At 40.4% G+C, this 17,539-nt stretch overlaps 1 protein-coding gene across 3 annotated transcripts in view; it reads left to right on the top strand.

Annotated features, from left to right (window-relative positions):
• dtx1 (deltex 1, E3 ubiquitin ligase) overlaps positions 1-17,539 on the top strand; it is a 38,573-nt gene that overhangs the window by 16,919 nt on the left and 4,115 nt on the right. For 2 of the 3 annotated variants that reach the window (XM_055161797.1, XM_055161798.1), the window contains 7 exons: positions 5,355-6,096; positions 12,531-12,592; positions 13,143-13,304; positions 15,478-15,539; positions 15,677-15,835; positions 16,124-16,285; positions 17,333-17,422. In XM_055161797.1, the coding sequence (XP_055017772.1) occupies positions 5,355-6,096; positions 12,531-12,592; positions 13,143-13,304; positions 15,478-15,539; positions 15,677-15,835; positions 16,124-16,285; positions 17,333-17,422 (1,439 nt within the window). The remainder of the gene's footprint in view (positions 1-5,354; positions 6,097-12,530; positions 12,593-13,142; positions 13,305-15,477; positions 15,540-15,676; positions 15,836-16,123; positions 16,286-17,332; positions 17,423-17,539) is intronic. The other variant, XM_055161799.1, reaches the window with a different exon arrangement.

The following is a 17,539-nucleotide window of genomic DNA, read 5'->3' as shown; positions in this document are numbered from 1 at the left end:
GATGAGGGTGGTAGAGAAAGAGGAAAGACGGAGAGATGGAGGGAGACAGAACTGAGGGGGAAGAGGCTGGAAAAGAGAGTGAGAGTGAAAGGGGGGATGAGGAAGAGAAAGTTTAGAGAGAGAGACTGAGTGAGGAAGATTAAAAGAGAGATGAGGGTGGGAGAGAAATCCCTCAATCCCTCTCTTCTTGCCTTGATCTGCTTTCTCTCCACAAAACAAAACCGGTCTCCTTCACCACCTCTTCCCCTTGCTACACCCCATTCCAACTCTTCTAACCCCGCACCCTGTTTTTTTTACATTTGCTCAGCTCACCAATCCCATGGACAATATCACCACCTCATTCACTACAGAGAAATGCAATAACTACTTACAATTTTTCCACTCCAAAACCCAAATCATTCACTCCACACTTAAACAACTCTTGATCCACTCTTCCCTCTCCAGAATCTAGCCTCAACCCAACCACAGGCTGTCTTCCTTCTACCTCTTATTCTTCTCCGACACTATCAAACTCTTCTCCACCATGAAACTCACAACCTGCCATCTGGACCCTCTCCTGTCGCCTCTCCTGAAAGCTAGAGAGCTCTAAATACCTCCCTCAGCTCTGGCACTGTCCGTTATGCACTCAACTAGCCACAATTACACCCCTTCTGAAAAAACCCGGCCTGCAGCCTGACAACCTGGACAACTTCAGACCCATCTCCAATCTTCCTCTCCAAAAAAATAGAACCCAACTCCTCAACTTCCAGCTTCAAACATTTCAATCTGGTTTCCACCCCCATCACAACACTGAAACAGCCCTCCTAAAAGTCTCCAATGACCACCTCCTCGCCGCAGACACTGGTTCTCTCTCCATTCTCCTTTTCCTTGATCTCTGCGCAGCATTTGACACCATCGACCACACCATCCTCCTACACAGTCTACAGTACATTGGCATCTCCGGCACTGCACTCTCCTGATTCTCCTCCTACCTCTCTGACCATCACCACTACGTCTCCATAAATGACTCAGAATCTAACTTCTCTCCTGTCACCACTGGTGTTTCCCAAGGTTCACTGCTCAGCCCCCTCCTTTTCATCATTTACATGCTTCCCCTCGGCCACATCATCTGTCACCATGGACTCCATTTCCACTGTTATGAGGATGACACTCAGGTTTACATCTCCACCAAGTCGATTACCCCAGTCATTCTCTCCACCATTACAAACTACATGTCTGACATTAAAACCTGGATGGACTACAACTTCCTCAAACTTAACAGCAATAAAACAGAACTGCTCATCACCGGACTCAAAGCTCTCCTCCCTTCTGCTCCAAACATCTCCCTCTTCATCAATGGTCGCACTGTTACCCCCTCTCCCTCTCTACGCAGCCTTGGCATCATCATGGACCCTACCCTCTCATTCAGAGCCCACATCAGCCACATCACTAAAACCCCTTTTTTTCATCTTCGCAACATTGCCCGTCTCCGCCCCTCCCTCTCTAAACCAACCACAGAAATCCTTTATCTCCTCCAGACTTGACTATTGCAATAGCCTCTTCTGTACGGTCTCCCCTCCACCCACCTCCAAAAACTGCAATATATCCAGAAAATGGCCGCCTCCTCACCCACACCTGCTCCAGAGACCATATCACTCCTGTCCTCAAGCAACTCCACTGGCTCCCCATACAATACCACATTCAATACAAGGTCCTCCTCATCACCTACAAGTCCCTCCATAACCTGACCTGTCCATATCTCACCAACCACCTCCATCAGCACTGTTTCACCCGCTGCCTCAGATCAGCCGACACCAAACTCCTCACTCCCTCATCAGACAAAGCACTGGACCTAGGGGGGACCGAGCCTTCACCACCGCCTCACTCCCACAGTCCATCAGGAACTCGGACTCACTGCAGCACTTCAGATCACTTTTAAAACTCACGCGTTCAAGCTGGCATTGTCCCCCTGATTCCCCGTGTTTTCTACAGTGTCACTTTCTTGGACACAGAAATGAAGGAAAAGAGGGACAATGATAGAGGGGAGGTAAGAGAAAGATGAAGGGGGAGAGATGGAGATAGATGATGGAGTGAGGAAGACAGAGAAGAGCAAAAGATGGGAAGAGAAAGATAAACAATTGAGAGAGCTAAAAGAGAATGGAGGTGGCAGAGTGTGTTGGAGGAATGAACCTCTAGTGTTTCTGCTCAGTAGTGGAAATCCTCCTCCTGGGCCCCTGGGATAGTCTACATAACAATGTTTCTCTTGCTCTGACAAAACAGCAGTTATATTGCAGTTACAGCATTTTAGTCCTCACGCATTAGTCTTTTCGTTCACATTATGCTTTTTTATTCAGGTCACTCTTTTTCTTTTTTATGACAAGCATTGTGATTACGATTAGATTTGCACATTGTATTTTATAGAATTCTGTTCAGAGAGAGAGCACATTTTTAGCATGTCCAGGAGAAAAACACAAGAGTAAAGACTGAATTATGAAATGCTGAACAAATCCTATGCCTGTAGAAGTCTAAACTACAGGGTTAACAGGTTGTGAGAGTATATGCTTGCAGAGAAATCAAGTCTTGCCTAAATAATGGCAGAACTTGCAATTTGCTAGTAATATAAAATTTTAGATTTGATTGCAATTAATCTAGAAGCCCCACTACTGACATTGTTTTGTGATCTAATTTTGTTAAAGGTCCTATAGGAGCCATTTACTCAAACTATTTAAAACACCCCTTGGTAACATTGACATCTGACATACAGTACAGTCTGCAGGATGCCTCCCTGAACTCACCTGGCCTCATACGTCATGTGGGTCAGTGTCCCACTTGAGATGCCTGATGTAGATCTAATACATCACAGGAGAACAGCTGACCAAAAGGGAAACCACTGCAGTGTCAGCCAAGGACAACTGGAGGACATGACGGCAGGATGGGCAGGAAAGATGGTTGCCAAACATGCACTGGGTCAACTAGGAAGTGCTAACTCTGTTTCCTGTTCGGAATGAGCACAAATGGCCATAAGGTCTGCTGGTGAATTTCTCAAACGGTGAACTACAGTGAATTGAAAGTCAATGGAGTAAATGACTGTAGTCTGATCAACAATACTACCCTTCATTCAGTTTGAGCTTCATTGTCCTGGGATGCAAAAGTAAATGTGCTCAGATGAAATCAATCAGGAAACACAAACCATTATTGACATTTGAAAATATAAAAACTGACATTTTTAGAGATTTTTATATTTTAAAAGAAAGCATTGCATAGAACCAGGGTGTGGTAGATCGTTTTATAGGTGGGCTATTGCCTGCCTTTGCAAGTTGACAATGATGAATATTCCAATAAATAAAGGAAGGAAGCATACTTGGAGGGTAGTAAAAAAACCCAAAACAAAACAAAGGTAACTTCCTTTTGCATACCATTGCCCTCTTTGTTATTAGTTTACCATGCAAAAGTGTTATCAAAATAGTCTGCATCTTCAGCTTAGCATTTGAGTCAAACCCTCTTTGTGTGTAATACTAGTGGCAATGTTGTATGTTGGTACCTGTAATTTCTTTTTTATCTTTTAAGGGGGTAATCATCAGTGTTACTGTGTTTGAATTTGTGTCTTATAATATAACATCTCCACATATGTTGTAATATTTATGAAGCGCATTTAAAAGTTTCAGTTGAAACTGTCCCTCTATTGATTGTACTCAGTGCAAAGTATTAGACCTAATGCATCCCTCAGGAAATGGTGAGAAAAGTTTGGCATCTGTCTTGTGCATTTTAAGCATAATTCTGGAACAAAAAGATTAAAAATTACAATTTGAAGAATAAATACATTAACAAAATGTAGATGTATGTCTCTTTCAAAATCTATCCTGCACGATAATTATGATCAAATGTGACTGTGGTGACGTTTGTGCCTGGAGGCTGAAAGAATAATGAATTCTTGTTTTGTACATTTTTACACTTCTGTCAAATTGATTATCATAATAGACAATAATACAACAAAGCATGTATTTTCTATGAGAATATTGCTTTTATGATGATTATATAATTTGATCAGTTCATGATGGATGAAATCTACACAAGTGGCTAAGGTCATGTGACTGAAGGAACTGGCCAACTGAGCACACTCCAAATGAAATTAACTTGGTCCTTTAGCAGTATGGACTCAAGGTCACTGTTTCTGCTGATGCATTTCCTAGTCCAGAGTAGCACCACAGAGAGATGAGGGGTTCACACATCGCCCCTCCTCACCCACTCCCTCCATTATCATTGTGGTCCTCCCTGCCAGGGGAACTGAGCATTTGCACGTTAAATTAGCCGTTGAAGGGGACTGGGGCTGTTTCTGTCCTCACTGTAGTGCCAGAACTCAGCTGCTGACGTGTGCTGCAGAGATGGATTGGCAAAGGTGTCCTGATTTCCCATGTGACTATGTAATTGTGTTATAATGGAGGAAGGAGCTGAAGAGCCATCAACCAGAGGCACAATGTTACTGACAGCATGCCACTCTTCTTCCTGCTGCAATTTAATGTAGTAAAAGAACTGACTAAACAATATTACTGAAGAACTCCATCACAGCCCTGACATCAGCTAAGGTGCTTCACAGAAGACAAGGCACACATTAAAAACAAGTCAATTCTTATATCTGACAAAATGATTGTTTAGTACTTTCTACTAATGCACTGCTAATTTTTTCTAAATATTTACTGATGATACCCTATTTTCTATATTTGACTTCAACTCCTACTGATCATATTAAACTGGGAAATAGGCATTGAGAGATTAACAAATGTCAAAATGTTAAAATGGAAATAAACTTCCATAACTTTAGTAAAAGTTACTTTTATTTATTTTTCATTGTGTTATCCGAATCCCTACACTAATGTACAATGTAGAGTGGCAGTTCTAATGCACTGCTGTGTGTGTCCCAGGGCAGATGGTGGGTGTTGCCTCCTGCTGTCGGTCAAGTTGCTGTGTCAACCTTCTTCTTAATGATCGTGACTAAAGAAGCGCCTTGTGGCTCTGCGCTGTCACTGGTGATGCATCTGTTGAAGAAGATTTTTAGTCATTTATTACACGTTTTAATTAGTGCCACAAATGTCAAGTAATGATAAATCTAATTGCTAATGTGCAGGTATGGTATGCACTGTTGGGTACTGGGATGGCTCTGGAATCACTGAAGTTTCTTTCTAAATTGAGAACGATTCCTCTTTTTGTATTTGTTTCTTAAGAAATATGGGGCGTGTGGTTTGATAAACTTATGGAACTTCCCAGACATTGATGGGATTAATTATAAAAATACATAATATCACGCCCTGGTGGTTGATAAGCTGATAGTTTGCTAACTATTGTGGTTATACTGACATTTGTTTTGTCTATTCTTCTAGGCACAATGAGACCAGTGCAGAGGAACTTCTATGAGCCTTCGTCAGCTCCAGGGAAAGGTGTAGTGTGGGAATGGGAGAATGACAATGGTTCATGGACGCCATACGACATGGAGATCTGTGTCACCATCCAAAACGCCTATGAGAAGCAGCACCCCTGGCTGGACCTCACCTCTCTGGGCTTCTGCTACCTCATCGACTTCAACAGCATGGCTCAAACCAACCGCCAGAGCCAACGCAAACGCAGGCTTCGCAGACGCATGGATTTGGCATACCCTCTCATCATGGGCTCTATACCCAAATCTCAATCCTGGCCCGTGGGTGCAAGCTCCGGTCAGCCCTGTTCATGTCAACAGTGTATTCTGGTTAACAGTACACGAGCAGCTTCTAATGCAATCCTCGCTTCTCAAAGACGAAAACTGTATGGGCAAGGGGGCAACGCAGGCGCTACCGGGACGTTAACAACAGTGAGACAAAGCAACACATTCGCTGGGACTTCTCTCTGGTCACCAACATCCAACTCCTCAGGCACAAATGACAATAACATTAGTGTGGGGGGAGGACAAGCCAAAGCTGAACAGGTGCAAGTGCCGCTGTCCAAAGCCAACTTCCCCTGCTCCCCTGCGATGCCCTCGCTCTCCTCACACGGCCACCATGCACTCACCATCAATGGGCAGAACAATCTCAACCGGCCCGGCACCCAGCGGATTTCCATGGGTACAGCCAGAGGAGCCATCCCCCCAGGGTAAGAGGAACATCCGGTACATGACTCAATAATGCATCAGTTTAGTATGTTGCCACTGAGGGAGAAAGATTTTTTTTTTGATTGTCAAGGCTGTATCAGAACAAAAATAAAAAATATATAGAATCTTAAAAATGACATACTCCTGAATCAATGAAGCACTAAATGCTGTTAAATCAAATCTGTGAGTTTTGCAGCACATAGCCTGTAGCTTGCATCTAGCCCTCGGCCTGTTTTAAGCAAGATTTTGTTCATGATAGCATATTAATAGATTAAAGTAGTGTATATTTTACAGAAATGTACTCATCAGCATTATTCATCACTTATGAGCCACATGCCATGCAATTTTAGTATGGCTCTTGGGGAAAAAAATAATTGCCCAGCCCAGCTCTAAATGATACATGATCAATGACAGAACTTGATTGCACAGCTCTGTTTGAGTTTGGAAGCTGTGACCAGACTGTAAAACAGCAGGATATCAGTCTGGATTTAACAGGCTAAGTTCTTGGGTGACAGGATTTAACCAATACCGGTGAAGGTAAACTCTCTAAAAAATAGTGATATGGCTTTTGTGACATTTCACTCACTTATATCTTAAGGACTTTTGTTTTCAAGCAGTAATTGGTTAATCAAAGTATACAAACATAGCACATCAAATAAGGTTTTGTTCCAAAGAGAGGGTGGAGTCTAATAGCTTTTTCAGAATTAACTAATTCAAAAGAGACCTCATGCTGAGACACTTAAAAATGTTCTTATCGGTGTATTTGTGATTATGTTTAGTAAACTGCTACTTATTTCTCTTGTGTTGACAGTTCAGAGGACTAGTTTGTCTCTCATTTGTGTGTGTGCGCCATGGTTACCGCTCCATAATGAGCTTATGTTGGCCCCAATAGGCGTGAAATACTGCAGCTCCACTGGATCATTCACTCGGCTCCTGCTTTGAACTCATTTGTTACTATCACACTGTGTGCTTCTGCTGCTGTGTCATGGGATGTGCAAGTCTCATATGTACAGTATGGACCATCACAACTAAGAAGTGCATATTTGTTTCATGATGTGTGCATGGTCACTGGGAAGGCGGCTCTAGTGTAGCTGTGGAAACCATTTACCATAGAGGCGCAGCTCCACTGGGGAAGGATGAATAATGGATCAAGGAAAAATGGGAGCTTCAGCAGAGCGCTCTGACCTCACAGCAATTCGCCGAAATGAACAAAGTATAAAAAAAAAAATATAGAGCCCAGCCTTTATAACCAACGCTCCAGTCCCTATCCTGCTTTCTTTACCAAAATAAACTCTTCTGATCCAATTTGATTTAGGTCTGTCGCTCATGGGGGAAGACACACTTAATGCAAGTTTGAATAATAGTCCCTCACAAAGTCTTGCTGTGGCCCTTTTCTGATCACCTCATTGTGACTAGGCCTAACCTTGTTTCACACGTTGAGAATATCTGTGGCGATATGCAGGATTTATTGGTAAACAGCAACCCCCATAACCTTCTCTATAGGGAGAGCTGGGGTACTGCCAAAGTGCTCTGGCAGAATCTGCGTCCTTGGCTGCATGGTTATTGCTATTTTTAAAACTTTAAGTACAAGAAAGGGAAAAGGAAGGGAAGGGAGTAGTTTCTTTTTATAAACACATTTTCACATCTTCAGCTTTCTATTGTAGACTTGCCCTGGGTAGGCGGGAATGTAACTAGAGTTTAACAGTTTGAACTGCACACATTTCAAAATTATTGTTCCTGCAAAACCAGGACTCACAGTAAGATGACTGTGATCAGTGGAGATGCATACATCACGTGTAACAAACAAGAGACCAAATCAACAAAAAATTGTATACTGTACAGATCAATAAATATCTTAAGAGTGATTATTTGTGTCATCATAATGTATAACCCACTATTTTCACTGTTCTAGAGTTGCATATTTTTAGAGTGACAATCATTTATAGTGTTTTGAAGTGAGGTGGTTCAAATGTGAGAAAGTTTGAGCAGCCAAGAGGAAGAGGACGGGTGCAGCGTAGGTTCCCAGGCGGGTGGCTCGATGTACAGGATGAGTGTGGTTAACATGCACCCTGTGGGACATGAACATACACACAAACACACGCGCACAAACACACAATCATACAGGCTCAGTTGTTAAATGCACATTCCCACAAACAGTGCAAGAGATGACAGGGTGAACCCACACATCACTTCAATCTTCTGATTTACTTTTCACACGCCTAAACACACTACAGGTACAGGGAAGGTGTTGACCATTGTTTATAAAAGAAGCATAAGATTTTTTTCTGTGATTACGCTTCGTGTAGGCAATGCAAGTTAGAAGATCCCCATTTTAGAGAGGTCAAAGGTTAAAGCTTATATATTGATCTTCTGACGTTAAAGAACAATATGCTTTGGTGTGTGTAATGGAGGAGGTTGTGTTCTGCCTACTAAATCATTTTTATTTTGCCTGATGAAAATTTAGACTGGTAAAGTCTGCTGTTTGTGTCAACACATTATGTTTCCTTCACTGAGTTCTGTCAACTTAATACCGCTGTCACTATGGATTTTGAATGTTTTATAGATAGTGCCGAGTTGCATCCAGATTCAAACAGTCCAGTTCAGGAGCACTGCTTACATGTGCCTTTTAAGCCGTCAGATATATAGTTCTTTAGCTGTGAATGCTAACACAACACCTCAAATTGATGATGACAGGTAAATTTCACATGATTTGTTTCTCAGGCTCATGCTAACCACTTCCTCTCTTTTTCTGTGAACATCTGTCACATGTGCAATGCATTTTAGGTTTCTGTATTTTTGTCAACCTCACTGGCACTTGTAAAATTATCCACAATGGACCATGAAAACAAGACAAAAAAAAAAGTGGCATGGATCTGTATCTTGTAAATCTAGAAACAATTGTATACAGATTTGATCAGTTTCAGGGCCACTACTTCTATAGGATTTTGGACCATATATATAGCTCCTGATAATATAAGGATGTGTATCTAATGTAATTGGATGGACATTGCTTTTAAGTACAAGGCAAAACAATGCTATGCAAGCAAAAAGTATAATTATCTGATACTTTGTTCTTGTTCAAATTAATATAATATATATGAATAATATAGAGTAATACTGCTTGAATGAGTGAATAAAGGATCTCAAGTGGGACTAGACTCAAATTTATGGGCATTTTTGGTACTACTGCTTATTGCTTATTGGGGCATTTCAAGTAGTGGCACAGTGTTTGTGTTTCTGTGGGCTGGACTTGCCTCCCACTACTCGCATCAGTGTAATTAAATACTTGCAATGGGCTCTCCCTCAATCCTCTCCCGTCATCTTCATGCTGCGTAATCAGCGCATGATTACATATTACTTTGGCATCAGCATTTTTGTACTAGAAGTGCTCTAGAAACTTAATTTGGGAGTGATTAGGTTGAGTAAGACTAGGGAATAACAGGAAATGAGTCTTAATTTCATCTGTATTGTGTTTATGAACTAAATACAGTTCACAAATGTGTTTACTCTAGCCTATTATAAAAATCATAAATTTTATATATATAATATTCCATTATCATGACGCTAAACTGTTAAACTAACACTTATGTTAATCTGAGTTTATTATCAGTTACATATTATTGCAGGAATATTTGTTTGAACCTTTTCACTTTTATGTCTGTAGGATTAGATGTTCTTTCACAATATATTTTAGTGGAAAGTGATTTTATGTCATTAATCATATTTAATCTGAAGTGAAAGACACAAGTCACTTTTTATGTCTGAGTTTTTGTGAATACATATTAAAAGAGGCCAACTGGTTATTTTTGTTGTGTGGGCATGGCAACTCCATGTGCCCTTTTTCCTAAATCAACTAGATAGGCTTGTGAATTCTCAGTGGGCAACCGGTGGCCAGTCACAGAGGAGACTTGGTTCAGTGGTAGTAGGAGAAGATGTAATGTATTCTGGGATTCTTAGAAAATGTTTGCCTTTCAGTAGTTCACATTAAGTACACGATGCAACTTTTCTTGACTCCATAAAGATGTATTGCTTTGGGGTATGCATATTCTTGGACAAAATAAGGATAAGACTTAACCTGGTTCACGCCGGACTGATGCGTGTAGCACTCTGAATTGAGTTCTGTCAGTCTGGGATGGCTCTTGTTGAAAGCAATCAGAAAATGAGGAGTGTGATTATTTGAATCTGATTGATTGAAGTATCACAGCAGAATAAGCCGAAAAACATTTGTTGAATCCATTTCTCTTGAATCACAAAAAAAAAGTCTTTTTTTTTTTGTGGCAAATATAGGTTGAAGAACATCTGTTGGCGTTGCCATGTTTGTTTTGGTTTGTTTGGGCACTTGACCTTTGACTTCCACACAAACCTCAGTGCTGATCTGTGATTGGTTTGCCTGCATGCTTTACCTTACAGAAGGAGTCTCTCGAGGTGGATTGTGAACTCACAAGTATCACAAAAAGCTATCTTGATGTTAACACCAGGACTAAGAAAGAACAGTAAAAGGCTAAGAGAGACTCACACTGTACATATAACATAAGTTCTGTCCTTCATTCAACATTAATTTTGGAGAGGGGACTGAGTCCACTGTGCTGAAGGTAGATATCTCAGAACTGAAGTGTACACAATAACGGTGCTGTACTTCTGATGACTCATGACAGATGAAGTACAGAGGCAGTTGTATTGTCCTGTTGTGGGACTGTTTTACAGTGGTCTTGTTAATGTTCATAAGTTTTTTTACTGCTGGCTTGGGCTTTTTTTGTGCTTGTGTGCAGCCGTTTCATCAACCTTGCATATTTATTATGCAGTGCAGTTGAGCTGATCACAACCAGTGTAAAGATGAAAAGGCATTTTTAATTGGGTTTCCTTACACATGAGCATAAGATCCTCAGTACTTTATGCCTTTGTTTTTGAGGTTAATTTTATTCTGTTTTGAGTCACACGCTGTAAAAATGCCTTTGTTTTTTTGGAAACTGGCATTGGTTAAAAAAAAACTATACCTCCAAAAATCTTTGGCCAGACTAAAAATGACAGATCGCAATCATGCCACATTATGGAATTTTTGCTGCAGAGAACTTAATTTTTAGGCATCACTTTTCAGAGATCAGTGTGCCTATCCTTTTATTTTGGATGATGAGGAGCCCAGCTGCTTCTCTTTCTCAGTTGTGTTCTTCAATGACATTCAGTGTGTTCAGGTACTGAGTCGAGCCTGTTTTTGTCGGTCTCTCTGTCGCTCTGACTGAAGGTGTGAAATCAGCCAATATCATCTCTACTTGAATCAAAGTAGAGCCCTTTATAGTCCTGTAAACCTGCATTCATTTCATGTAAGAGCTGTTTTTTATTTGTCCTTTATTGTGGTCCATGCACAGAATAGGTGTGATCTTCTCTCCTTGTATCCGGACCAATGGTGTGCGAAACGATGCGCGTTTACTCCCCAGCACAGAGATGAGATTGGACAGCCTCGCTCGGGCCTCACATCCTTTTTGTTATTGCACTCTGGCACAGGAACAGAGCTCTGCTAATATCAAAGCGCTCTCTTGATGCAGATTTGTGAAACGCTGCAGGCAAATGACCTGAGCCACCGCGCAGTTCAACATCTCATATTTATGTGCTTCTGCGGTTATTAACATCAGTAAATGCGGGCTAGGAAACACCTCATTATTCTGTGGCCTTTGTTACCTTGCCTGTATATAATTACAATTTATGAATTAATCTAATAAAAATGGTCAGCAACATGAACTTAAGTGTGAAAACAGCACTATATTTCTGTTTTATATATACTACTTTGAATTTGGATTTAGTACATTGCTTATATCAGGGTGCAATACCGGTACACAAATTATACTTTTTTTTTAATCTTGATTGCTTGAGTAAATGCAGTAGCTTTGATTATTTGTGGTGGCACTGCTGAACCTTGTATAGTGCTGTCTCAATACCCACTAGGCATTCAAACATATGAAAATAAAGAGTGCATGTGTCCAATCTACAAAATTTGATTAAAATATTAATTTAGCAACAAAGATTTTCTTTTCACAATCACCATTTCTCCAGATTATTAGGGTGACAACTGTTAAAAAGCTACTTCTAAACACCTCTTGTATTGAAATCATGCTGTGTGTATGCAGTGAACTCCATCCTCCCCAAATGTCAGCCCGAATCAGTTTTAGCTGCTCTGCTTTGTCCATGACTCAGACTGTCTCATCCCATCGTGGTCGTCCATGTCTCCATAGCCAAACGCATGTGACATTTTATCACCTCTGTTTTATATCACATAGAGGGAACAACATGCTCCTCTCTCCCTCACTTTAATGGCAATCACAACCCAAGACCTCTCTGTGCTGTTTACAAGGTGCGAAGAAGGCATTAGCTCCCCTGAGATTAAGTGTTTTCATATTTGTTAATGGAAGATATGTGTGTGTTTTTGTTGTTTTTTTATACCTAGTGTTCCTGCTCTCCCAGTGAAGAATCTCACCGGATCCGGACCAGTACATCCAGCACTCGCAGGTACAGTTTGACTTGTAGCATCCCAAAAATATTATGTCAAGGCATGAGTTGGTCTGGGTCAAAGTAAAGCAATGGATCAATGTTTCAGTTGTCTAAATTTGTGCATGAAATTGCAAAATAAGTACACTAGTGCAAGCATAGCATTTTACAAAAAATGTATTTACATAATTTTGGAATTGATGCCCAATACTGGCATGCCATGGTTAAATTTTTGGAAACGGTGGTGTGGCTTTTAATCCCATTCCTAAGCAAGTGTGTTGAGCAGAATTTGTACAGTAGTTCAAAGTTCTTTACAAAATAGGAAAGCCATTAAAAGCACAAACAAATAAAAACACCATAATAAAATTTACCTCAAAAGAGAAGATTGTGGAGTAAAAACTTTTCATGTGCACAGCCAAACAGAACCCATACCTGTCTCATGTCTAATAATACCTATTCTTACTCTTATTGACTTGCCTTGACGAGCACGCTGTATTTATTGCTTTCTCCACTCTCCTGTGTGTTGTTCGTTTGTTGGTGTGATGTGGCTGCTGCTGTTCACATGCGTCAGGTATGACAGGTATCCTGATGTGCGCTGCAGGTTTACCCGTTTGTCTGACGAGAGCCCCCAAGCCCATCCTGCACCCGCCCCCCATCAACAAGAGCGACCTAAAGCCTGTCCCAGGGATCAACGGCATGCGGCGCAAAACCAAAAAGAAGCACCTGAGGAGAGGTAGGAAGGACAGTGGGAGCAATGGAGCGCAAATGTCGAGAGTCTGTATTTTTAGAGTGTAAAGTGAAAAATATGAAATTCACTGGAGCGAAGAATGGGCCGACCACTGACAGTTTGTAGACTTTGTCTTGCTAACCAAAAGAAATATGCTTTTGCTCCATCTGAGAATTGGGTGATAAAGCTACACATTTAATATCCGATTAGTAAGCTGTATGATATCTGACATCTAGACTTATCTTGGTAATACTGTCTAGAGTTGCTACTGTCTGGACAAATAACTAACTTATCACTTAACTGTGATATGAATGTAGTTTCTGCTGATTAATAAAATTTTCCTAGTACAATTGGCAATTGGCAAATTTATGGCATCATACTAGATGGCAACATAAACACTGTTGCTTGTGTTTTCACTGTTATATTTTTAATCCTCTCCATTTACTGTGAATACTATAATAGCCATAGATTTCAGACCTCCATAAAAAGTAAGTGGTGTTACTCTTTAGTCTGATTGATGGGGGCATTTGCAGGCACAGTAATTAACAGGGGATAGTTGTACCAGTGTCTCAGAGTGGATCTAGGGGCCAGTCGGACGTCCGTCTACTTAAATAAGTGCTGGTCAGTTCGAGCTGTGGAAACCCTGGCCTCTCCCGGGAGCCTTTGTCCTAATTGATCGCTGAAGCTGTACGGTTTATTTGCTTGCACAGAGCTTGTTTTTCCTCATCCTCCGTGTAGACGTTTGCTCTACTCTGCACACGGATATACCTGGGGGGTGCGTCAAGAAGATCATTGTGGGGTTTTGTTTCATTATTATTATTATTTTATTTATTTATTTTTAGAAAAAAAAACACAAATTAAACTTACCATTATGACCCCATCTACTACATTTGCTTATGTGCTAAAACTGCCGTAAACTGCATTTTCACTTACCATTAGAGCCAGCAGCTTATTCACTTTTCTCAATTGTATTTGGTCTGCTTGGATTTCTTCCAACAGCCAACTCTTCTGTCCCTATTGCATCACCTGCCTCCAGCCTTTTCTTGAGTGTCTTTGATCCTAGACAATGATCACTGAAGACCAGAGACACTAGTCGTGGTGCATTTATTATGATAAATTATAAATAAATATAATATTCTGATCCAGGCATTCCAGTTTGCCTGGAAAAACTTGGTCAAATTCAGTAATTATATACTTCTATACTTTGAATTATCCACCAAAGTTTAAGGTAACATTGAGGTTCTAGAAAAGTCCTATATAAGGTAATAATTTTCTTGCTACCCAACATGTCTCAAGATGCTATAATAGTAATTTGTTTAATTTTCATTTTAGGGGTCATAATGTTATGTGATATGCCAATTAGAAAAACAGTGTTGAATTAATGCTTGACTGGAGATGTGGTATTCTCTTGTGCAGTGAACTTGACTCTGACTAATTTAAAAGGTCAAAGCTGTGATCTGACTAATGAAGACATCAAATACTAGTGGCAGTTCACACACGACTCTCTTGTCTTCCTCTCCTTTACACCTGACAATTTTCTGCCTTGGTTTGCCCCCTCGACCGCTGGCGTTTGCCCAAATGAACAAACAAAGGGGTAATAGAGGTTGTGTGTAAGCGTATTAACAGTTTAAGCCAGGGGTGCTCTCAGCCGTGCTCACTGGGATTAACATGGAGTGCTTGGATGGCTGCTTGCTATGTGTCAGTTTGAAGGTGACCTCACTGAAGTGACAGAAATCTATACTGTGTTTCAGTTAAAAAAGCAAGATGTAGTCACTCCCTTGTTACAACAACTGAAGGAAACTTAGTCATCCATCAAAATTCATTTTAAAAGACAGACGTATTCACTCTGTGGTGTGTCTGGGCTATGTCTTATTTATGGTATATTCCAAGTAGGGCAAAATGTTGCGACAAATTTGATCTTGACATTGTTACAGCAGTGAGGAATTGTAATAACTGAAAAGCTTAACTTGTGTATTATTGCCACACTACATGTGTTTATAGTAATCAAATTCAAAATCTATATACAAACATGATTTTGTGATGTCTTTTTTACTAACAAAACTTCAACAGTGACAGGACAGCAAACAGCAAATATCCAACCCTAGTGACATTATTACCCACCTTACTTCTCCAAGCTGTATGTCTCCGATGTTCATCTTTTGTTTTAATTCTCCTGTAGGAAAAAATCCTGAGGATGTTGTGAGAAGATACACAGACAAGATTAAAGTCGCACCAGATGAAGTAAGTACCAGAGAAAAATGTGCCCATGGAAGGGACACAGTCTGTCACAGTTTGACATCCTAACAAAGTGTGAAAGTGTCATAAACGCACACTGTCAGACCCAATGGCAGCTCAAGTATTTTGGTTGGTTATTCCAGGACTGTACCATCTGTATGGAGAGGCTGTCCATGGCGTCAGGATATGAGGGCGTCCTGCAGCACAGAGGCGTCAAGCCAGAGCTGGTGGGCAAACTTGGCAAGTGTGGTCACATGTACCATCTGCTGTGCCTGGTGGCCATGTACAACAATGGCAATAAGGTGGGTACAGGCCCGGCAGCCAGACATTGGTGTGATGTCACTGCAAGCAACAGTACTTTGCATACAAGATTTGAGAAATAATGACCGAAGTTGCAAATACATTTTAGAAACTTAAATGGCATTGTCAGATTTCAGTATGAGCGTCCTCATTTAGGACCAACAATGTAATTTCAGTAATGGGTAATAAAGTGCAATTTTCGCATTGGCTTGTTTTAAGATGGATGCACAGTTCTACTATTGAACTGAGGATCATTTACCTGTATTGTTATCTGTATTGTCTTTATCCAGGATGGCAGTCTGCAGTGCCCCACATGTAAAACCATTTATGGGGAAAAAACAGGAACACAGCCGCCCGGGAAGATGGAGTACCATGTGATCCCCCACTGCCTTCCTGGGTACCCTGACTCCAAAACCATTCGCATCGTCTATGACATTCCTGCTGGCATCCAGGTCAGAGGTTTTCCCTTTCTAAGTCTATTTCTCTTAAACCAATGCAATTATGAATGTTCATGAATTCATGACATTAATGATCATTTGAAATTAATAAACAGCAGAAGTAAATACATATCATACTACTTAAACTAAATATTAATGTATACACTATTCATAATTATTCATAACTTGCCATATCTACCCATGTCATGGTAGAATAATGAAAAATAGCCTCAGTAAAATGATGAGGAGAAACATTGGTTCTCATAATCACACAAATTGAGAGGTGCCGTTATAAATCGTAGCACAGAAACATGCATTTGTTAAATTATGGAATTAATGTAGATTTATAGCTTGTATATGAAGGTCATTTGCTTCTTTAGTGTTGGGTTGCGGGTTGATTTGTTAAGGTTGTGCAGGAGAAGTGGGCGGCATATTTCATCCTGACTGCAGAGACCAGCTTTAATAGAGTCAATAAACTGACCTTTTCCCACCAAACCAGCAGGATTAGTGTCCCCTGGGAAAACCATGATACTGGAGGTCATCGGACAGGTCAGGTCAGCAGAGTACAATGCAGTATTTCACACCCAACGCTCACTCACTTTGAATTCAAAGATAACAGATATTCCTTTAGTGTGAAGAGAATCATAACCATGATATTTGAATCAATTTATCAAAAAAGTTTAATGTATTTTTTAAAACACTGTTTGTTTAGTCCAGGGGGGAGGCTGGATTTGTTTATGTATGCTCCAATGGGTCTGAATCAGTGCACGAAAAGAGAAAGGGAGATGAGAGAAGCGTTCCCACAAATACCCCAAATCCTTGAAATACTTAAATTCATAAAATTTGTCTAATGTAATATTTTGTTGTTTTATGCAAATGTTAAATAACATGGCACCAGAAAGTCACCTTTTTTTTTTTTTTTTTTAAATCTCATCAATGTGAAGCACTTGTTTTGTAGCTTTTATTATGTACCCTGATAGAATTTTCTCATTTTTTCTGTTCTTAGTTCTGTCCTTTTGTGTCTGGACATATTATCTATGTCTTATATTTTATGGTTTTCAGACCAGTGAACATCCCAACCCTGGAAAGAAGTTCAGTGCAAGAGGTTTTCCACGACATTGCTACCTCCCTGACAATGACAAAGGCAGGAAGGTGAGCAGGTGTTTTTTTTATTTCAACTTTTGTACATAAAATATACACTTATTGTGTTCACTTGCAGTTTTGGTTGTTCTATTGCTTAATATTTCATCCCAAATGCAACTGGGATGC

This window comes from Boleophthalmus pectinirostris, unplaced genomic scaffold (assembly GCF_026225935.1).
Source record: "Boleophthalmus pectinirostris isolate CB_2022bp ecotype Guang Dong unplaced genomic scaffold, ASM2622593v1 HiC_scaffold_4, whole genome shotgun sequence".
NCBI lineage: Eukaryota > Metazoa > Chordata > Actinopteri > Gobiiformes > Gobiidae > Boleophthalmus > Boleophthalmus pectinirostris.
The sequence above is the reverse complement of the archived record's forward strand: the minus strand, read 5'-3'. Positions and strand labels throughout refer to the sequence as shown.